The sequence below is a fragment of the Oncorhynchus mykiss genome, chromosome 11, assembly GCF_013265735.2.
Source record: "Oncorhynchus mykiss isolate Arlee chromosome 11, USDA_OmykA_1.1, whole genome shotgun sequence".
Taxonomy (NCBI): domain Eukaryota; kingdom Metazoa; phylum Chordata; class Actinopteri; order Salmoniformes; family Salmonidae; genus Oncorhynchus; species Oncorhynchus mykiss.
In genome coordinates, this window is record NC_048575.1 from 35427278 (window position 1) to 35445345 (window position 18068).

Below are 18068 nucleotides of genomic sequence, written 5' to 3' on the forward strand. Positions count from 1 at the left end.
TAGCCCACCACTGCCCCGCTAACTACCGACCCCCCTACCTAATCTTACAACACTGCCCCTTTAAGAAAGTCCAACACTGTCCCACTAACCCAAAACGACATTGTTATTTTAACCCAGTCCAACCCTGCCCCTTTTAACCCCGGTCAACACTGTCTCTTTAACTTGGGACAACCCCCCCCCCCCCCCCTTTAACCCAGTCCAAACACTTTTCAAAGCAGGATAGTCGAAGCTTTGCGTTTTGAATGCAACTCCTTCCAGCCCCTGCAGGCAGAGGGCAGTACCCTACTGTAAATCTGAAAGAGATCAAAGGAATTGGAAAGAGCTCTGAAATACAATTAAACATCAAGTGGAGACCATTTGGGTTAGCGACTTGGACTGGAATAGGTGTCGGTACTCATGTTGGGTGCCGGTACTGTTTAAATTTAGGGGCAGGAGCTCCAAAATATGTTTGAGCTAATATTCTATAAGAGGAACAGGAGCTCAAGCAGTAGAACATTTTAGGCGCCAGTACTGATTTCCTGCCCAAGTCAAGCACTGGTTAGTGAAGTTGAGGCCTTAAAGATGTTGAATGCCCAAATTGGCTATTTTGTATTTATGCACACTTAAAATAAGCTGGAGCTATTTAAAATGGTGGGTATTTATAGTTTAGAGCACCCTAATATTAAAGGCATAGAGGATTAGGATCACATCGTATGCATGGCTATCAATGTAGACCACCATTGTTCTTCAGGGTACAAAACTACTTTTATAACTATTATATACACTAATATCCAAGTTAAATTATTACAGTCAGCAATTTATGAACAGTTACAGTTACATTAAATTGTTCTAATGAAGGCAGTGCCACTACCGGGGCAAATGCTTGATTGAATGACTCATTAACGGCGGGACTTTTCTTAGGGACTTGCCACCACGCACTTGTTGCAGGAATAGTCCCGCGAGAGGGCTGCCGTGGGTACATTGACGGATGACCCTGCTGCTCCCAGTCCCAGCTGTCAGCTGCGCTCGTGCACCGTTTCTGACTTTCCCCACTCTGTCCCCGGTACCATGGCGTCCATGGAGGAGGACGGCTCGGTTGAGGAGAAGGATAACAACAACAAGAAGAGAACGAAAAGTGCAATCGCTGTCGCATGGCTTACATTTTACAACATCGCCATGACGGCCGGGTATGTGGATTATTCTACCCTATAGCTGTTTATAAAGTAGCCACTCCCTGGACACTTCGCTATGCACCACAGCGCTGTGAGCAAGCGTGTGTTGCTGTGAGCAAGCGTGTGTTGCTGTTTATAGGTCCGTGGTGTCTCTGACACTGCAAGTGTCCCATTCAGTTGCAGTCAGCAAAATAAAAGTAAGGGACTTGATATGAAAGGGGTCCAAGAAGTCACATTGATTATTTGAGAATTGTCTATCGTTAAAACATTTTTAAATAACGGCGGTGGAAGTGCGGCCCCAGGCGCGGGTTCAACCTGTCCAAATACGGTCGATTACACGACGTCAGCGTCATTACCCAGCCTTACCTCCACAGTCGCAGTGATAAGTATAGCCGGAACGCTGACACTGGAGCTCCGATCTCGGAGAATGAAATGCGCAATTGGCATATTTTATAACTGCAATTGTATGCGCTTCAAACCGCGCTGGCGCGACTACGCAATTATTTTACTCAAGTGTTCTTAGTTATTTTAGTGAACTCACTAAACGAACTTACTCTATTGGTTGCTAAGTTTTCAATAATGTATTAATCTGTTGATGGTCTCTTACATGAATTTGCATTGGTCTGAGCCACTTTAACGAGGAGTGCGCCTTTTTGGAGATATGCATACAATGCGCATTTTAAGGATATCTTGGATCCACTTCCACTCAATGTAGTTTATTGTCTGTTCTACACATAATGGCTATTTTGGAATTACATGAAGGTGTGAAAACTAGGTTCAGTTGTCTAGACTTTTGTTCCCAATGACCAAGAGGTGGTTGGTTATAAGCGCCTGTACCTGATCACCCTCATACAGAGGAAACAGATACCAGACTTTTGATTCAAACATCCAAAGAGCTGTTAAAATATTGACTCAACCAGCTTCTCTCAACCAGCTTCACGAGGAATGCTTTTCCAAGCATTGAAGGAGTTCCCACAAATGCTGAGCACTTGTTGGCTGCTTTTCCTTGACTCATCCCAAACCATCTCAATTGGGTTGAGGTCGAGGGATTGTGAAGGCCAGGTCATCTGATGCAGCACTCAATCACTCTCCTTGGTCAAATAGCCCTTACACAGCCTGGAGGTGTGTTTTGGGTCATTCTCCTGTTGAAAAACAAATTATAGTCCCACTAAGCGCAAACCAGATGGGATGGCGAATTGCTGCATAATGCTGTGGTAGCCATGCTGGTGAAGTGTGCCTTGAATTTGAAATAAATCACAACAGTGTCACCAGCAAAGCATCACCACACCATCACACTTTCTCCTCCATGCTTCACGGTGTGAAGCACACATGAGGAGATCATCTGTTCACCTACTGTGCGGCTCACAAAGAAATGTCAGTCAAAACCAAAAATCAAAAATTTGGACTCGTTAGACCAAAGGACAGATTTCCACCGGTCTAATGTCCATTGCTCGTGTTTCTTGGCCCAAGCAAGTCTCTTCTTCTTATTGGTGTCCTTTAGTAGTGGTTTCTTTGCAGCAATTTGACCATGAAGGCCTGATTCACACAGTCTCCTCTGAACAGTTGATGTTGAGATGTGTGTGTTACTTGAACTCTGTGAAGCATTTATTTGGGCTGCAATCTGAGGTGCAGTTAACGCTAATGAACTTTTCCTCTGCAACAGAGGTAACTCTGGGTTTTCCTTTCCTGTGGCGGTCCTCATGAGAGCCAGTTTCATCATAGCGCTTGATGGTTTTTGCGACTGCAATTGAAGAAACTTTCAAAGTTCTTGAAATGTTCCTTATTGACTGACCTTCAAGTCTTAAAGTAATGATGGACTGTTGTTTAATTTAGCTTATTTAAGCTGTTGGACTTGGTCTTTTACCAAATAGGGCTATCTTTTCTATACCACCCCTACCTTGTCACAGCACAACTGATTGGCTCAAACGCATTAAGAAGAAAATACATTCCAGAAATGAACTTTTAACAAGGCACACCTGTTCATTGAAATGCATTCCAGGTGACTGACCTCATGAAGATGGTTGAGAGATTGCCAAGAGTGTACAAAGCTGTCATCAAGACAAAAGGTGTCTACTTTGAAGAATCTCAAATATAAAATATATTTTGATTTGTTTAACACTTTTTTGGTTCCTACATGATTCCAGGGTGTGTGATTTCACAGTTTTGATGTCTTCACTATTATTCTAAAATGTAGAAAAAAGAAAGAAAAACTCTAGAATGAGTAGGTGTGTCCAAACTTTTGACTGGTACTGTATCTCATGGGCACTTAGATGATGTCGGTGTAATGTCCAGGGCCTAATCCTGCTACGAGCCCATTTAGCCATGAATACAGAATCAAGGGACCAAGTGTGATCTAATGGGGATTTTTTTGACTGTAAAATACTAGTTATCTCAATTTAGTGGAATATGGAATATGGTTGAGGAAACTATGCAACTTTGGCCTGCCTCATTACTAATACTGTACGTATTTGTGATCCTATGACAAACATTTTTTTTTAAGTTACACGTTTTAGAGGAAAAGAGAACAGCTGAATGCCAACACCCACAAAGACACCTTCACAGAGATCCGTAACACTGCTGACCTAGTAGACGTGTGAATGTAAAGGCAACACAGCTCATTTCCATAAGGTCATGCGTAGTTTAAAAAGCAAATGGTGAATACCAGGGGCGGTGTTTAACAAGCTTCTCAGAGTAAAGGAGTGCCGATTTAGGTTCAGTTTTGCCTTTTTAGATCACATTGAATAAGATTACATGGACAGGCAGGACCTGATCCTAGATCAGCACTCCTACTCTGAGACTCTTGACCCATACGGCCCCCGATCTTCTGTGTAAGTTCTGTACAAGAACTCTCACACCTTTCTGTTGTTTAACCTGATCTTTGACTTGACTAAAGCCACAGAGAATTAGCTTTAAATCCTCAAAATGGATCTGCATTTAAATAGTAAAACATGTAGTATTGATTTTAATTCAAACATATTAAGGTCACAAGGCCCAATTAGGCCTATTACTGTGATAGCAAAAACGTACATGTTTTTTGTTGTATCCTGTGTGTAATGGACCAATAAAGATTGTATTGTGTTAGTATAGTGCTCTACGAATGGTGTCTGCACGTGATGGTTCAGGGGTTTGCTTGATTTAAACAAATTGATCTTTAGTTCCTCCTGAATGTAGTTTTGGCAGTAGCAGGGTTGCTGCTAGTTCAGAGAGATGACAAGCTGAACAGTTTTTCCAAGAATTCTGTGTTTACATTCTGCCTGGCATATACAGTGCCTTGCGAAAGTATTCAGCCTCCTTGAACTTTGCGACCTTTTGCCACATTTCAGGCTTCAAACACAAAGATATAAAACTGTATTTTTTTGTCAAGAATCAACAACAAGTGGGACACAATCATGAAGTGGAACGACATTTATTGGATATTTCAAACTTTTTTAACAAATCAAAAACTGAAAAATTGGGCGTGCAAAATTATTCAGCCCCTTTACTTTCAGTGCAGCAAACTCTCTCCAGAAGTTCAGTGAGGATCTCTGAATGATCCAATGTTGACCTAAATGACTAATGATGATAAATACAATCCACCTGTGTGTAATCAAGTCTGTATAAATGCACCTGCACTGTGATAGTCTCAGAGGTCCGTTAAAAGCGCAGAAAGCATCATGAAGAACAAGGAACACACCAGGCAGGTCCGAGATACTGTTGTGAAGAAGTTTAAAGCCGGATTTTGATACAAAAAGATTTCCCAAGCTTTAAACATCCCAAGGAGCACTGTGCAAGCGATAATATTGAAATGGAAGGAGTATCATACCACTGCAAATCTACCAAGACCTGGCCATCCCTCTAAACTTTCAGCTCATACAAGGAGAAGACTGATCAGAGATGCAGCCAAGAGGCCCATGATCACTCTGGATGAACTGCAGAGATCTACAGCTGAGGTGGGAGACTCTGTCCATAGGACAACAATCAGTCGTATATTGGACAAATCTGGCCTTTATGGAAGAGTGGCAAGAAGAAAGCCATTTCTTAAAGATATCCATAAAAAGTGTTGTTTAAAGTTTGCCACAAGCCACCTGGGAGACACACCAAACATGTGGAAGAAGGTGCTCTGGTCAGATGAAACCAAAATTGAACTTTTTGGCAACAATGCAAAACGTTATGTTTGGCGTAAAAGCAACACAGCTGAACACTCCATCCCCACTGTCAAACATGGTGGTGGCAGCATCATGGTTTGGGCCTGCTTTTCTTCAGCAGGGACAGGGAAGATGGTTAAAATTGATGGGAAGATGGATGGAGCCAAATACAGGACCATTCTGGAAGAACCTGATGGAGTCTGCAAAAGACTTGAGACTGGGACGGAGATTTGTCTTCCAACAAGACAATGATCCAAAACATAAAGCAAAATCTACAATGGAATGGTTCAAAAATAAACATATCCAGGTGTTAGAATGGCCAAGTCAAAGTCCAGACCTGAATCCAATCGAGAATCTGTGGAAAGAACTGAAAACTGCTGTTCACAAATGCTCTCCATCCAACCTCACTGAGCTCGAGCTGTTTTGCAAGGAGGAATGGGAAAGAATTTCAGTCTCTCGATGTGCAAAACTGATAGAAACATACCCCAAGCGACTTACAGCTGTAATCGTAGCAAAAGGTGGCGCTACAAAGTATTAATTTAAGGGGGCTGAATAATTTTGCACGCCCAATTTTTCCGTTTTTGATTTGTTAAAAAAGTTTGAAATATCCAATAAATGTCGTTCCACTTCATGATTGTGTCCCACTTGTTGTTGATTCTTCACAAAACAATACAGTTTTATATCTTTATGTTTGAAGCCTGAAATGTGGCAAAAGGTCGCAAAGTTCAAGGGGGCCGAATACTTTCGCAAGGCACTGTAGCTGTGCTGTAGTGACTGATGTATAGCCAGATTAGTGTGTGCTAGAGACAATTATCTCCTCTGTAGAAATGACTTGGTACTCCCTGTTTCACCAACTGACACTGTCTTTGTGTCCCAAATAGCACCCTTTTCTCTACGTAGTACACTACTTTTGACTAGAGCCCTGGTCAAAAGTAGTGCACTATGTGAGGAATAGGGAGCATTTGGGACTTAATCGTGGCTGATGAGGAGGCATACAAGTTTAGTTGGTGTCCATTCTGCTTTTGCTTACGATAGTACTGTAAAAGCCTTACTGAAAAAAATAAACATTCATTTCATGTGGCAGTATGTGATCACGTGATCTTATGTGACGTGACGTTAACGTGAAACTACAAATTTGAGCATGTGAAAACATGCTATGGAGACAGTGATTGTACTGTGTACTTTTATACTGTAACTCTAAAGTGGTATCTATTCGGTAATCTACTGTATGTCAAATCAAATGTATTTATATAGCCATTTGTACATCAGCTGATATCTCAAAGTGTTGTACAGAAACCCAGCCTAAAACCCCAAACAGCAAGCAATGCAGGTGTAGAAGCACGGTGGCTAGGAAAAACTCCCTAGAAAGGCCAAAACCTAGGAAGAAACCTAGAGAGGAACCAGGCAGGCTATGTGGGGTGGCCAGTCCTCTTCTGGCTGTGCCGGGTGGAGATTATAACAGAACATGATTGGCGTTTCCCCTTCTCGTGCACACTCTAATGTAAAAAACAGTTATTCAGATGTTCTAAATATTTTATCTTCTTTTCCAGGTGGCTGGTTTTGGCTATGGCAATGATGCGCTTTTACCTCCAGAAGGCCACACACAAGGGTCTGTACAAAAGTATAGCAAGGACACTCAAGTTCTTCCAGACAGTTGCGTTAGTTGAGGTGAGTTTCTGGGATATTGGCATAGTTCTCTATACAGCCGTATTCAAACAAAGTATTCAACGAAGACAGTTGGGGAAAATAGGCAAATGTTGAAATTACTGCTAAGACCCCTCTGTGTGCTTTAAATACTTTGATGCGGAGAAGAAGTGAGGAGAGGCGATTCACTGACTCTGATATGTTATCTTCTTTCAGGTGGGGCACTGTGCAATCGGTACGTATTGTCTTGATTAACGACCATGTAATGTGACGGCCTCCCAAGTGGCGCAGCGGTCTAAGGTGCTTGAGGCGTCACCACAGACTCGGGTTCGATCCCAGGCTGTGTCACAGCCGGCCGTGACTGGGAGACCCATGAGGCGACGCACAATTGGCCCAGCGTCGTCCGGGTTAGGGGAGGGTTTGGCCGGCTGGGATTTTCTTGTCCCATCACGCTCTAGCGACTCCTTGTGGCGACCTCAGTCGCCATATGGACGGTGTTTCCTCTGACACATTGGTGCTGCTGGCTTCCGGGTTAAGCGAGCAATGTGTTAAGAAGCAGTGCGGCTTGGCAGAGTTGTGTTTCGGAGGACACATGGCTCTCGACCTTCGCCTCTCCCGAGTCCATCGGGGAGTTGCAGCGATGGGACAAGACCACTAATGTAACCACTAATTGGATATCACGAAATTGGGGAGAAAAATGGGTAAAAGTACAAAAAAACAATCAAACATATCATGTGAATATCTCCTAGCTCTGACAGCAATGTTTATTTCCCCGGTTCTGACCCTGTAGGAATCGTGAGGACCTCTGTAATTGTGACCGGGGTTCAAGTGTGTTCACGAATCTTCATGGTGTGGTTCATCACCAACAGCATCAAACAGGTGACTATCATGATTTATCACCAAAGAGGTGTTTTGTAACCCTGGTTACCATCTACATTAAGATGCCTTGGAGTGGGTGAGGTTAAGTTGCCCCTAGACACTGATCTTGGATCAGTTTAGCATTTTCCCCACCAATGGTTAAGTTTAGGATTGGGGGACGGGAAGCTGATCCTAGGTCTGTACGTAGGGGAAACTTCTCCCCGGAGCGCAACTGTAGTAATATCCTACTCTACAACATGGACCCCATTAACTGTTAACTATCTTCTCTGCCTTTGTTTTGTTCCTATCCATGTTGACTTTTTGGAAGATCCAGAACGAAGAAAGTGTAATCCTCTTCCTGGTCGTTTGGACGTTGACAGAGATTACCAGATATTCATTTTATACATTCAATCTGCTCAACCACCTGCCATACTTCATCAAATGGGCCAGGTGGAGATGGGGATGGGAGGGCCGGGTTTGGGTAGTTCTGGTTCTGTGCGTTTACATGCGGCTTGCTGATGCAGAGCCTTCTCAGCATCAGAAAGCTGCACGTAAACGCCCTGGACAAGAGCTAGGTTTTGCATCGCTGTTACAGTTCTGTGCATGTCGGTTTGGTTTGATTGGCATTTCCCCTGGCATGCTTCCCAGTATTAGCCTATCGCCATGCATAAGGTATCTCTTGGCTCATAGCCAGGCAGCAAATCAAATCAAATCAAATCTTATTTGTTACATACACATGGTTAGCAGATGTTAATGCGAGTGTAGCGAAATGCTTGTGCTTCTAGTTCCGACAATGCAGTAATAACCAACAAGTAATCTAGCTAACAATTCCAAAACTGCTACCTTATAGACAGACACAAGTGTAAGGGGATAAAGAATATGTACATAAAGATATATGAATGAGTGATGGTACAGAGCGGCATAGGCAAGATACAGTAGATGGTATAGAGTACAGTATATACATATGAGATGAGTATGTAAACAAAGTGGCATAGTTAAAGTGGCTAGTGATACATGTATTACATAAAGATGCAGTAGATGATATAGAGTACAGTATATACATATGAGATGAATAATGTAGGGTATGTAAACATTATATTAGGTAGCATTGTTTAAAGTGGCTAGTGATATATTTCCCATTATTAAAGTGGCTGGAGTTGAGTCAGTGTGTTGGCAGCAGCCACTCAATGTTAGTGGTGGCTGTTTAACAGTTTGATGGCCTTGAGATAGAAGCTGTTTTTCAGTCTCTCGGTCCCAGCTTTGATGCACCTGTACTGACCTCACCTTCTGGATGATAGCGGGGTGAACAGGCAGTGGCTTGGGTGGTTGTTGTCCTTGATTATCTTTATGGCCTTCCTGTGACATCGGGTGGTGTAGGTGTCCTGGAGGGCAGGTAGTTTGCCCCCGGTGATGCGTTGTGCAGACCTCACTACCCTCTGGAGAGCCTTACGGTTGTGGGCGGAGCAGTTGCCGTACCAGGCGGTGATACAGCCCGACAGCCTGATCAGAATGAGTGTGTTGTGTTTATTGATTAGCCCGTTCAATATGGATGTTGGCTGACCTAACTGCTAACACTTAGTACTCTGGCATTATCACTTTGATTTATGGGCTAGGACAGTTGTGGGTAACCAATGGATTACATACTAAGCGATCAGGCATTGATAAGCATACGGATCAGAGTCTGGAGAAAAGGTGGTGACACCATCAGTGCAGGGATTGGGATTTATTCTCGGGCCATATGTATGAAGCATCTCAGAGTAGGATTGATGAATAAGAACAACAATGAATAAGAATACATAGACAGGGGACGTGATCCTAGATCAGCATTCATACTCTGAGATAATAAGGTTTCTCCTCATATTCAGCTCTGAGTCAAGCTGTTATTGTCTTTCCAGATGTGGATGACATAAGGATGGTGTCATCTTTTCTCTCATACTTTCAACATTCCTTCACGCCTCTTTGATGCAGACTCACAGCTTGTGTGGGCCATAGCGCCACTGATTTTGAGTCTTTCATACACTGCACCAGACCTGGGTTCAAATACTATTTTAAGTCATTTCAAATACTTTATCTGTGCTTGATTAAGCTTCCCTGACTTCCAATGGAATAGTCCCAAAGCTGCAAACCCCACCTATCTGGCACGCAAAGCAAGCTTAAGCAAACGCCACAAGCATTTGAACGCTTTCAAATGGTATCTGAACCCAGGTCTGCAATTCACAGTCTCAGACATACACAACTACTGTAACACATGGCATTAGCTGATGGTGACAGGGGGTTAGGTGTCGGTGGTACCCCCCCCCCCCCAGTCCAACAGCTAAGCAGTGCTGTAGTAAAAATACCTATTTCTTATGTGTATATCATCAGACACAACGCTCATCATTATACACAAACACTCTACTTACCACCGCTGTCAGCAGACCAGTGACATAACGTGGGACTATCAAGAACACTCGTGAAGTGTAACTGTCTGGCTCTCATATGAAGGCCCTCAGATGAAATGTGAGTACCGGTGAAGAATGCCTACTACACACTTGGGGAGCAATCTGACCAACCTAGAGTCCTGGGATCCTATGGCTAAGAGCTTGCTGCTTTCCGTTCAAAATCTGAACGTCTATAAATCAGATTAGCGACCGACCCCATTTTTTTTTTGTTGCATGGCTGTGCGGTGGCTATGAGTGTGGGTGACAGTGAGTGACAATCTTGTTCCCATAACCACAGTACTGTACATTCAATATGTTTGTTTTACATGTACGACAAATCTCTTGGGTTTTGCGGGTTTGCTTCGCTGGTCTTGATCGGTCAGTGTTACCCCTGTTCTCCTCCACTCCCTGTTCTACCCCCATTCCCGGTCCCCCTCTGAGTGATCTCAAGGGTTCCTTTAAGCAGGAAGGGGAGGGGCGCAGCCAGGTCCCCGCAGTGGGAGGGAAGAGTGGCTCATGTTCAGCTGCTCCTGTTTTTAAGACCATCTGTTTCGGGAATGGAATGCTCGGCCAACATTTCACTCACATCCGCCAAAATGCTCCCCCGAGCCGCCGCCACGTTCTTGAGTAAATGAGGGATTCTTATGCACCAACATCACCACATATATAGATCCCTCTCCTTTCATAACCGACTCGTTTTAATCCCCCATACATTTTTGTTCACTTTTGAAATGGAATACAGTAGTGTAATTATCGGTATATTAATCCTTCCTTTCTGGGTTGTTTATTAACCAATATTAAACATTGTGGCACGGTTTCCTGGACACTGATTAAGCCTAGTTCTGGACTGAAAACCAAGCTCAATGGAGAATCTCCATTGAAAGTGCTTTTTAGTCCAGGGCTAGGTATAACCTGTACATTTTGAATAATGATGTGCAGAAATCCAGTAATGTTAAAACACTTAGAAAATGGTTAATTAAGCTGATCATTTGGGGGCATTCAGACCTGTTGGTGTTCAAACAGCTAAATCCTTTTTTAAGTGCCAACTGTATTTTTTTTAAATTCCAATTTGGTTTTAATGCCCAGCACAGAGACAGCCTTAGCTAGAGTGATAAATTATCTTAGAGCCAACACAGATGCCAAACAGCTCTCTCTCCTTGTACTCTTAGATTTAAGTGCTGCAGTCAACACTGTTGACCATGATTTCCTTCTGGACAGACTTGGAGAATTGGGTTGGCCTCTCCGGTACAGTTCTAAATTGGTTTAGGATCTATTTAACCGGTCGAGAGTTGTTTTTTTTTGTCACCCTTGGTGAACATAACTCAGAGAAAATACATATCACATGTGGCGTTCCACAAGTTTCAATTTTGGGTCTGGTACTGATCAACTTATGTGTGTTACCCCTTGGCAGCATTATCAGAAAGCACAGTAGCTGCTATGCAGACGATACACAACTTTACATCTCTATGTCATCAGAGGATTTTAGCTCCTTGGATAAATTATTAAACTGTATTAGTATTTAATTACTTGGATGGCTCACAACTTCCTCTGGCTAAATCAAGACAAGACCAAGGTACTTATTGTTGCAGCCAAAGCACAGAGAGTGAATCTAGCCGCACATTATAATTCACAGGCAATAAAGATAAAACACCAGGTAAAAAAAACCTAAGTGTTATTTTAGATTCTTAACTCAACTTCCGAATCACACATTAGGAATGTGATCAAAATAGTTTTTTATCACCTGAGGAACATTGCCATGGTGGGGGCAAAGTTTCTCTCTCAGGCTGAAACGGAGAGACTTATCCATGCTTTTATTACAAGGTTTGACTTCTGTAATGCTCTCCTATCTGGTCTACCCAAGAAAGCCATATGTCAACTGCAAAACATACAGAATGCTGCAGCACAGGTACTGACCAAGACCAGACAGAGAGCACACATTACACCGGGTTTAAGTTCTCTTCACTAGCTGCCTGTGAGTTTTTGAATTTGTTTTAAGATTATTCTATTGGTTTTTAAATCAATCCACGATTGTGCACCCCAATACATTTCAGATGCTTTTAAGTTATGTACCCAGTAGGTCCCTCAGTTCCTCTGGTTACTGGCCTTTTAACTACCCCTAAAGCCTAGGACCAAGAGGCATGGAGAGGCAGCCTTTAGTTATAATGCCCCCGTCCTCTGGAATAGCCTGCCAGAGAACCTGGGGGGGAGGGCGAAAATGTGGGCATGTTTAGAAGAGATGTTAAAACACATCTTTTTAGCTTTGCTATTCCTCAGGGTGCTTTTTAGTTGTTCAGTTTGTTTCATTCTTTTTTTTTTTTATCTTATGTTTGTTGTGTAGTACATTTTCAGCTTTTATTTTCATTGTTTTTTTTATTTGTTTTTTCCTGTAAAGCACATTGCGTTGCATTCCATGTCTGAAATGTGCTGTATAAATAAAGGTTGATTTGATTTGTTATACACTACCTTTCAAACGTTTGGGGTCACTTCGAAATGTCCTTGTTTTTTTTCTCCATTAAAATAACATAAAATTGATCAAAAATACAAAGTAGACATGGTTAATGCTGTAAATGACTATTGTAGCTGGAAACTGCAGATTTTTAATGGAATATCTACATAGGTGTACAGAGGCCCATAATCAGCAACCATGTGTTCCAATGGCACGTTGTGTTAGCTAATCCAAGTTTATCATTTAAAAAAAGGCTAATGATCATTAGAAAACCCCTTTGCAATTATGTTAGCACAGCTTAAAACTGTTGTCCTGATTAAAGAAGCAATAAAACGGGCCGCCTTCAAACTAGTTGAATATCTCGAGCATCAGCATTTGCGGGTTCGATTACACGTTCAAAATGTCCAGAAACAAAGAACTTTCTTCTGAAACTTGTCTGTCTATTCTTGTTCTGAGAAATGAAGGCTATTCCATGTGAGAAATTGCCAAGAAACTGATGATCTCGTACAACGCTGTGTACTAGTCCCTTTACAGAACAGCGCAAACTGTCTCTAACCAGAATTGAAAGAGGAGTGGGAGGCCCTGGTGCACAACTGAGTAAGAGGACAAGTACATTAGAGTGTCTAGTTTGAGAAACAGATGCCTCACAAGTCCTCAACTGGCAGCTTCATTAAATAGTACCCGCAAAACACCAGTCTCAACGTCAACAGTGAAGAGGCGACTCTGGGATGTTGGCCTTCTAGGCAGAGTTCCTCTGTCCAGTGTCTGTGTTCTTTTGCCCATCTTATTGGCCAATCTGAGATATGGCTTTTTCTTTGCAACTCTGCCTAGAAGGCCAGCATCCCGGAGTCGCCTCTTCACTGTTGACGTTGAGACTGGTGTTTTGCGGGTACTATTTAATGAAGCTGCCAGTTGAGGACTTGTGAGGCGTCCGTTTCTCAAACTAGACACTCTAATGTACTTGTCCTATTGAACAGATGTGCACCAGGGCCTCCCCACTCTTCTTTCTATTCTGGTTAGGGCCAGTTTGCGCTGTTCTGTGAAGGAAGTAGTACACAGGGTTGTACGAGATCTTCAGTTTCTTGGCAATTTCTCGCATGGAATAGCCTTCATTTCTCAGAACAAGAATATATACTAAAAACATGTCAGCCGTCACTATGGTAATCAGCCATTTAGTGGCCTAATTCATTGGCAAATGCTACAAGACACTATCAAGATGGCATACATTTTTCCCCTTCCTTTTGCAGGGTATGCATTCCAATGTAGTGTGAAGTTGAGTTTTTTTGTCGTTCTTTACTGCACGGCCCTTAAGCTGAAGTGTGTGTGTGTGTGTGCGCGTGTGCATGCCTCTGTGTGTTTGTGTTACTGATGACTATCCTCTCTCCCTGTCAGATACAATATGTTTATCATCATGTACCCTCTCGGAGTGGCCGGAGAACTCCTGACTATTTACGCTGCTCTGCCGTTCGTTCGCAAAACCGGAATGTTGTCCATGAGGCTCCCCAACAAGTACAACATCTCCTTCGACTACTACTACTTCCTCATCATCGTCATGCTCTCCTACATCCCATGTAAGCAGCTACGTACAGCATGTTTGTATGTTCAGCCTATAGGTGGGCGTTAGTTACTCATGGGTGTGATTGTCTCTTGTTTTGACCAGCAGAATTGTTCAGTAGATTGTGATGGCTGTTGTTAATTTGGGGTTTTGGGGTAGTTTGTGATAGCTGTCATTTGGGTTGTTTGGGTTACGTTTGTGGTGGCTGTTGTTAATTTGGGTTGTTTGTGGTGGCTGTTTTGGGGTACTTTGGGGATGGTTTGGTTTGTTTTGGATAATTAGTAGGACCCAGTGTTTGATGGTTAAGTGCCTTTCACCCTTTGAAGGCGTTTTGTTAAAATATTGATCTGGACTGGATAACTGTTTAGATTGTTGGGTAAAATCTCTGTCTCTCTCCTAGTGTTCCCACAGCTCTTTTTCCACATGCTCCGTCAGAGGAGAAAGGTGCTTCTTGGGGAGATCATAGTGGAGAAGGATGAGTAGAGCCGCCTCACAGTCCAGCACCTGGCGTTCGTTTTGGAAGTTCTCCACACTGCAACGCAAGCGACCGGGAGAGTCAGACATAACGGGATTAACCAAGTAATAATCGTGGAAACAGGATTTTGTCATTCACCGCAATAACCCAACTGGATTAAATACAAGATAAATCATTACCCAACAGGAATAACCTTCATCAGAATCATCCACAACAGACATCAGTCAACCAGAAGAATCATTACAGAACAGGAGTAGTCAGCGGAATAGTCATTAATATGGAAAAAGGAATAAGTACAATCTATAGCTTGAATAATCATCGCAAAACTGGAACACTGTCCCAGTGCAGATAGCTAGATCCCTAGAGAGAGAGAGAGCACTGAATCCACTAGCCAGCATGGCCACATCATGCTGTCCTAAACCTCTGCAACCTGATAGCATACTGCACTGATTACCTGCTCTCAACTGCAACAGTACAATATTGGAAGGTGCTTGCTGTGCATTGGGTCAACCACACAGCAGATACATACTGAACCCACCATCAGTGCAACACACAGGGAGTTCGAGGGAACCAGGGACGGGTGACATGTATGAAAGGAGGGATGAGGCTCCTGAGCTGGGGTTTTTTTCTTTTAAATTGGAAATACATTTTTTAAGCATTTTTAAACGTTTTCCACCACAGTGATTTTATACATAAATAGCATGTTGCAACAATGACTAGACAGAAGCTCAAAAAAAAAGAGAACAAGTTCTGCATAGACGTATTATACCTCGACAATAAATATGCTGCTTCCTCGGAGTCTGCGCGTTGTACTTTATCTGTAAACAATGAAATGTGAAACGCCACCGTTAGGTTATTTTATGCACAGATCGGATCATTTGAAGAGTTACTTAATTTATTCACATATCACATGGTTGGCAATTCTATGGTTTTTAACAGTAAAACACTTGTATTGAATGTTATTAGTGCTTTAGGTGTAGCTTAGACTAAACAAATGTTTTTGTTGTTGCTTTGCTCAGCTCTAATGTTCTCTCCATGTTGTTTTCATGTTTACCAAGAGCTCAGTCAAATGTATTTACAAGTGTACATCTTAAAAACAAGGTTGAATCTTTGCAGAAAAGCGCTCTCTTTTTGAAAGTTCAAGCCAACATAGGAGACACGCAGAGAAGATACGAGATAATACATTTATATCTGAGCACTCACAGTCTTCAGTTAGTCACTGTTTTGTTCTTTTATGTTTTAAAAATCTGTGTTCGGGATCCATTGTCCTTGTTGGTAATGGACTGGTAGTTAGCGTTAGATTCCCTCTACTAAAAGGTGCTACTCTGTCAGGTCGTTTCAATCTTCTGTGCAGCTGAAGGATAGATTGGGATTGGGGTCATCTAATTGTATGCACTGCGATACCTAGCCCTGTGCTACAGTGTGCTGAATGAATCAACATCATGCTATGAATCAGGGCTAGACAAGAAAGAAAGAAAGAATGAAACAATAAAATTCAATGTCAAAAATCACTGGACTCTTATTGTTTGTCCAGTCACAAATGTACGTGTGAAGAGACAGTACCATGGATCCGAGGATGGAATCAACTTCCTGGCACCATAAAGGCAAATGAGGCCTCTGGTAAGAGCTCCGGTAAAACAGACGTGCTGCGTTCCAGGCGGACTGCATTGCACTGCCAGAACTCACAACCCCTGGATAGGTGTTCAGCAGCCACATCATGTGATATAGCAATCTGATGCCTGACTGCTCAGTCGATGATGTGGCATTGGTTGATGTAAACGCAGCGCCTGCAATGTAGTCATCCTAGAACACGACCAGTAGGGTTGTGATGGTCATGGACGTTTGGATGCTGTAATGGCCAGGCAAATGACCACGGTCTCCGTTATAAACATTAGAATAGCAAAAACATTTTTATTACATTGTTTTAAACCCACATTTTATCCTCTCCTTTGTTACTCCTGATCACATGTGCTGCCATATAAATAGAATGACTAGAACGGGTGTCTTAAATCAAGTCAATGATGGCATAACGGGTGGACTGGCGGCCATTGTGAGTGTGCAAAGCAGGAAGTAGAAGCAGGATGTGCTGTGACTTGTTGATTCAAACTCAACTGACGTTACAAAAAAGACATTCCATTGCATGAGCCACATCAGTTAACATCATTTGAATAAACATTATAAATTACCATGACAATTATTGCATCACAATACCAGGCAGCCATTGCGCGTTTACCTGTGAGTTCATCAGTCAAATTGCCAGGGTTAAAGGTTCCAAGCCCGTTCTATTCTTCCTATTTCTATGTGTGCTGCTGCTGCACATAGGGGGGGGAGAGGGGGGGGGGGGCGTCGCTCGCAACCATTGGTTGATGTAATGCAACGTTTGCAATGTAGTCAGCCTGGAACGTGACCACAGACTATTGCTACTTTGTGGAAAGTTCACACTCATACAACAATACAGGCACCATAAGCCAAAATACAGTACCGTCAAGAAACACTAACATGTACACTTGTGCAATCTTGACTTACAACCAAGCAGACCTTCTGACTGTTGTGTGTAAATACATCATTTATTCAAATGCATGTGTATAATAACATAGTTTTATATATATATATATAGCTAGACAGTTCTTGAGGTTTGAGAAAGGACGGGTGTTCCTCAAGGATAGCATATCAGCGACATTTCTTAGCTTTTTTTTTGCGCATCATTTTGCACCTTACATCATTGTGGAACTAGACTTTAAACCGTGAAAAGGGCACTGTGGTGATTCCCATTGGCACTGCTGAAATAATGATCTACATTGAGAAGAACTGCAATATGAAAATATACATTCAGATAATCGGATATAAATGGACTAAAGTCGTACAAAAAAAACAGCATTAAAAACAATGAGACCAATCTATGAGTCAATTACTTGGGTCATTATTTTAAAAAACAATATGGATCCTTCTCAACTCTTGATTGTCATGTTGTTGGAATGCAAATGCTGGAAGTAATGGTCTGGAATCACTTTGGAGGATAGCTGAATCTGGCCACTAGAGGGGGAAAGCTCAGTGAATGCAGCCTTATTCCCGATTCAGGCATGTGCAGTTTGTCCCTCGTCTCTCTCCATACAGCATATCCATGCAAAAGTGTGTCAGAGGGCTAGTTACACTTGTGGGTGGAACATAATGCTGCTCACCACACCGCCTCTGACTCAACTGTGCTTCTTTTTCTTCTTCCCCAGAGGGTGCTATAACCCTGGAGTTTTTGCTGTAGAAAATGATATTACTGATAGATTATACACATCTTTTTTTAATGCAAACAATAGAACTATGACTTAGACAGAAAAATCCGATGCAGATAGAAAACTTCAGAGACAGACAAACAGACACACAAAGAGAGACAGACAGACAGA

At 42.5% G+C, this 18068-nt stretch overlaps 2 protein-coding genes across 2 annotated transcripts in view; one reads left to right on the forward strand and one right to left on the reverse strand.

Annotated features, from left to right (window-relative positions):
* The first annotated feature begins 743 nt into the window (after positions 1 to 743).
* Positions 744 to 14959, forward strand: LOC110535618 (very-long-chain (3R)-3-hydroxyacyl-CoA dehydratase 1). The gene is made up of 7 exons (XM_021620727.2): positions 744 to 1166; positions 6826 to 6943; positions 7136 to 7154; positions 7710 to 7798; positions 8106 to 8227; positions 14036 to 14214; positions 14599 to 14959. Exons 1-7 carry the CDS (start codon positions 1048 to 1050, stop codon positions 14679 to 14681), a joined length of 729 nt encoding a protein of 242 aa, XP_021476402.1. The 5' UTR covers positions 744 to 1047; the 3' UTR covers positions 14682 to 14959.
* A 1862-nt stretch (positions 14960 to 16821) lies between these two features.
* Positions 16822 to 18068, reverse strand: part of LOC110535009 (collectin-12) — a 48892-nt gene continuing 47645 nt past the window's right edge. Inside the window, exon 10 of the mRNA XM_036935355.1 lies at positions 16822 to 17923. Coding sequence (XP_036791250.1) covers positions 17904 to 17923 — 20 coding nt within the window. The 3' untranslated portion in view covers positions 16822 to 17903. The remainder of the gene's footprint in view (positions 17924 to 18068) is intronic.

Excerpts from the sequence above, each read along its gene's own strand:
- LOC110535618 (XM_021620727.2), top strand. The coding sequence starts at position 1,048 with ATGGCGTCCATGGAGGAGGACGGCTCGGTTGAGGAGAAGGATAACAAC. Across the intron at positions 1,167-6,825 it reads AACATCGCCATGACGGCCGG|GTGGCTGGTTTTGGCTATGG; the intron begins GTATGTGGATTA and ends CTTCTTTTCCAG. Across the intron at positions 8,228-14,035 it reads TACTTCATCAAATGGGCCAG|ATACAATATGTTTATCATCA; the intron begins GTGGAGATGGGG and ends TCTCCCTGTCAG.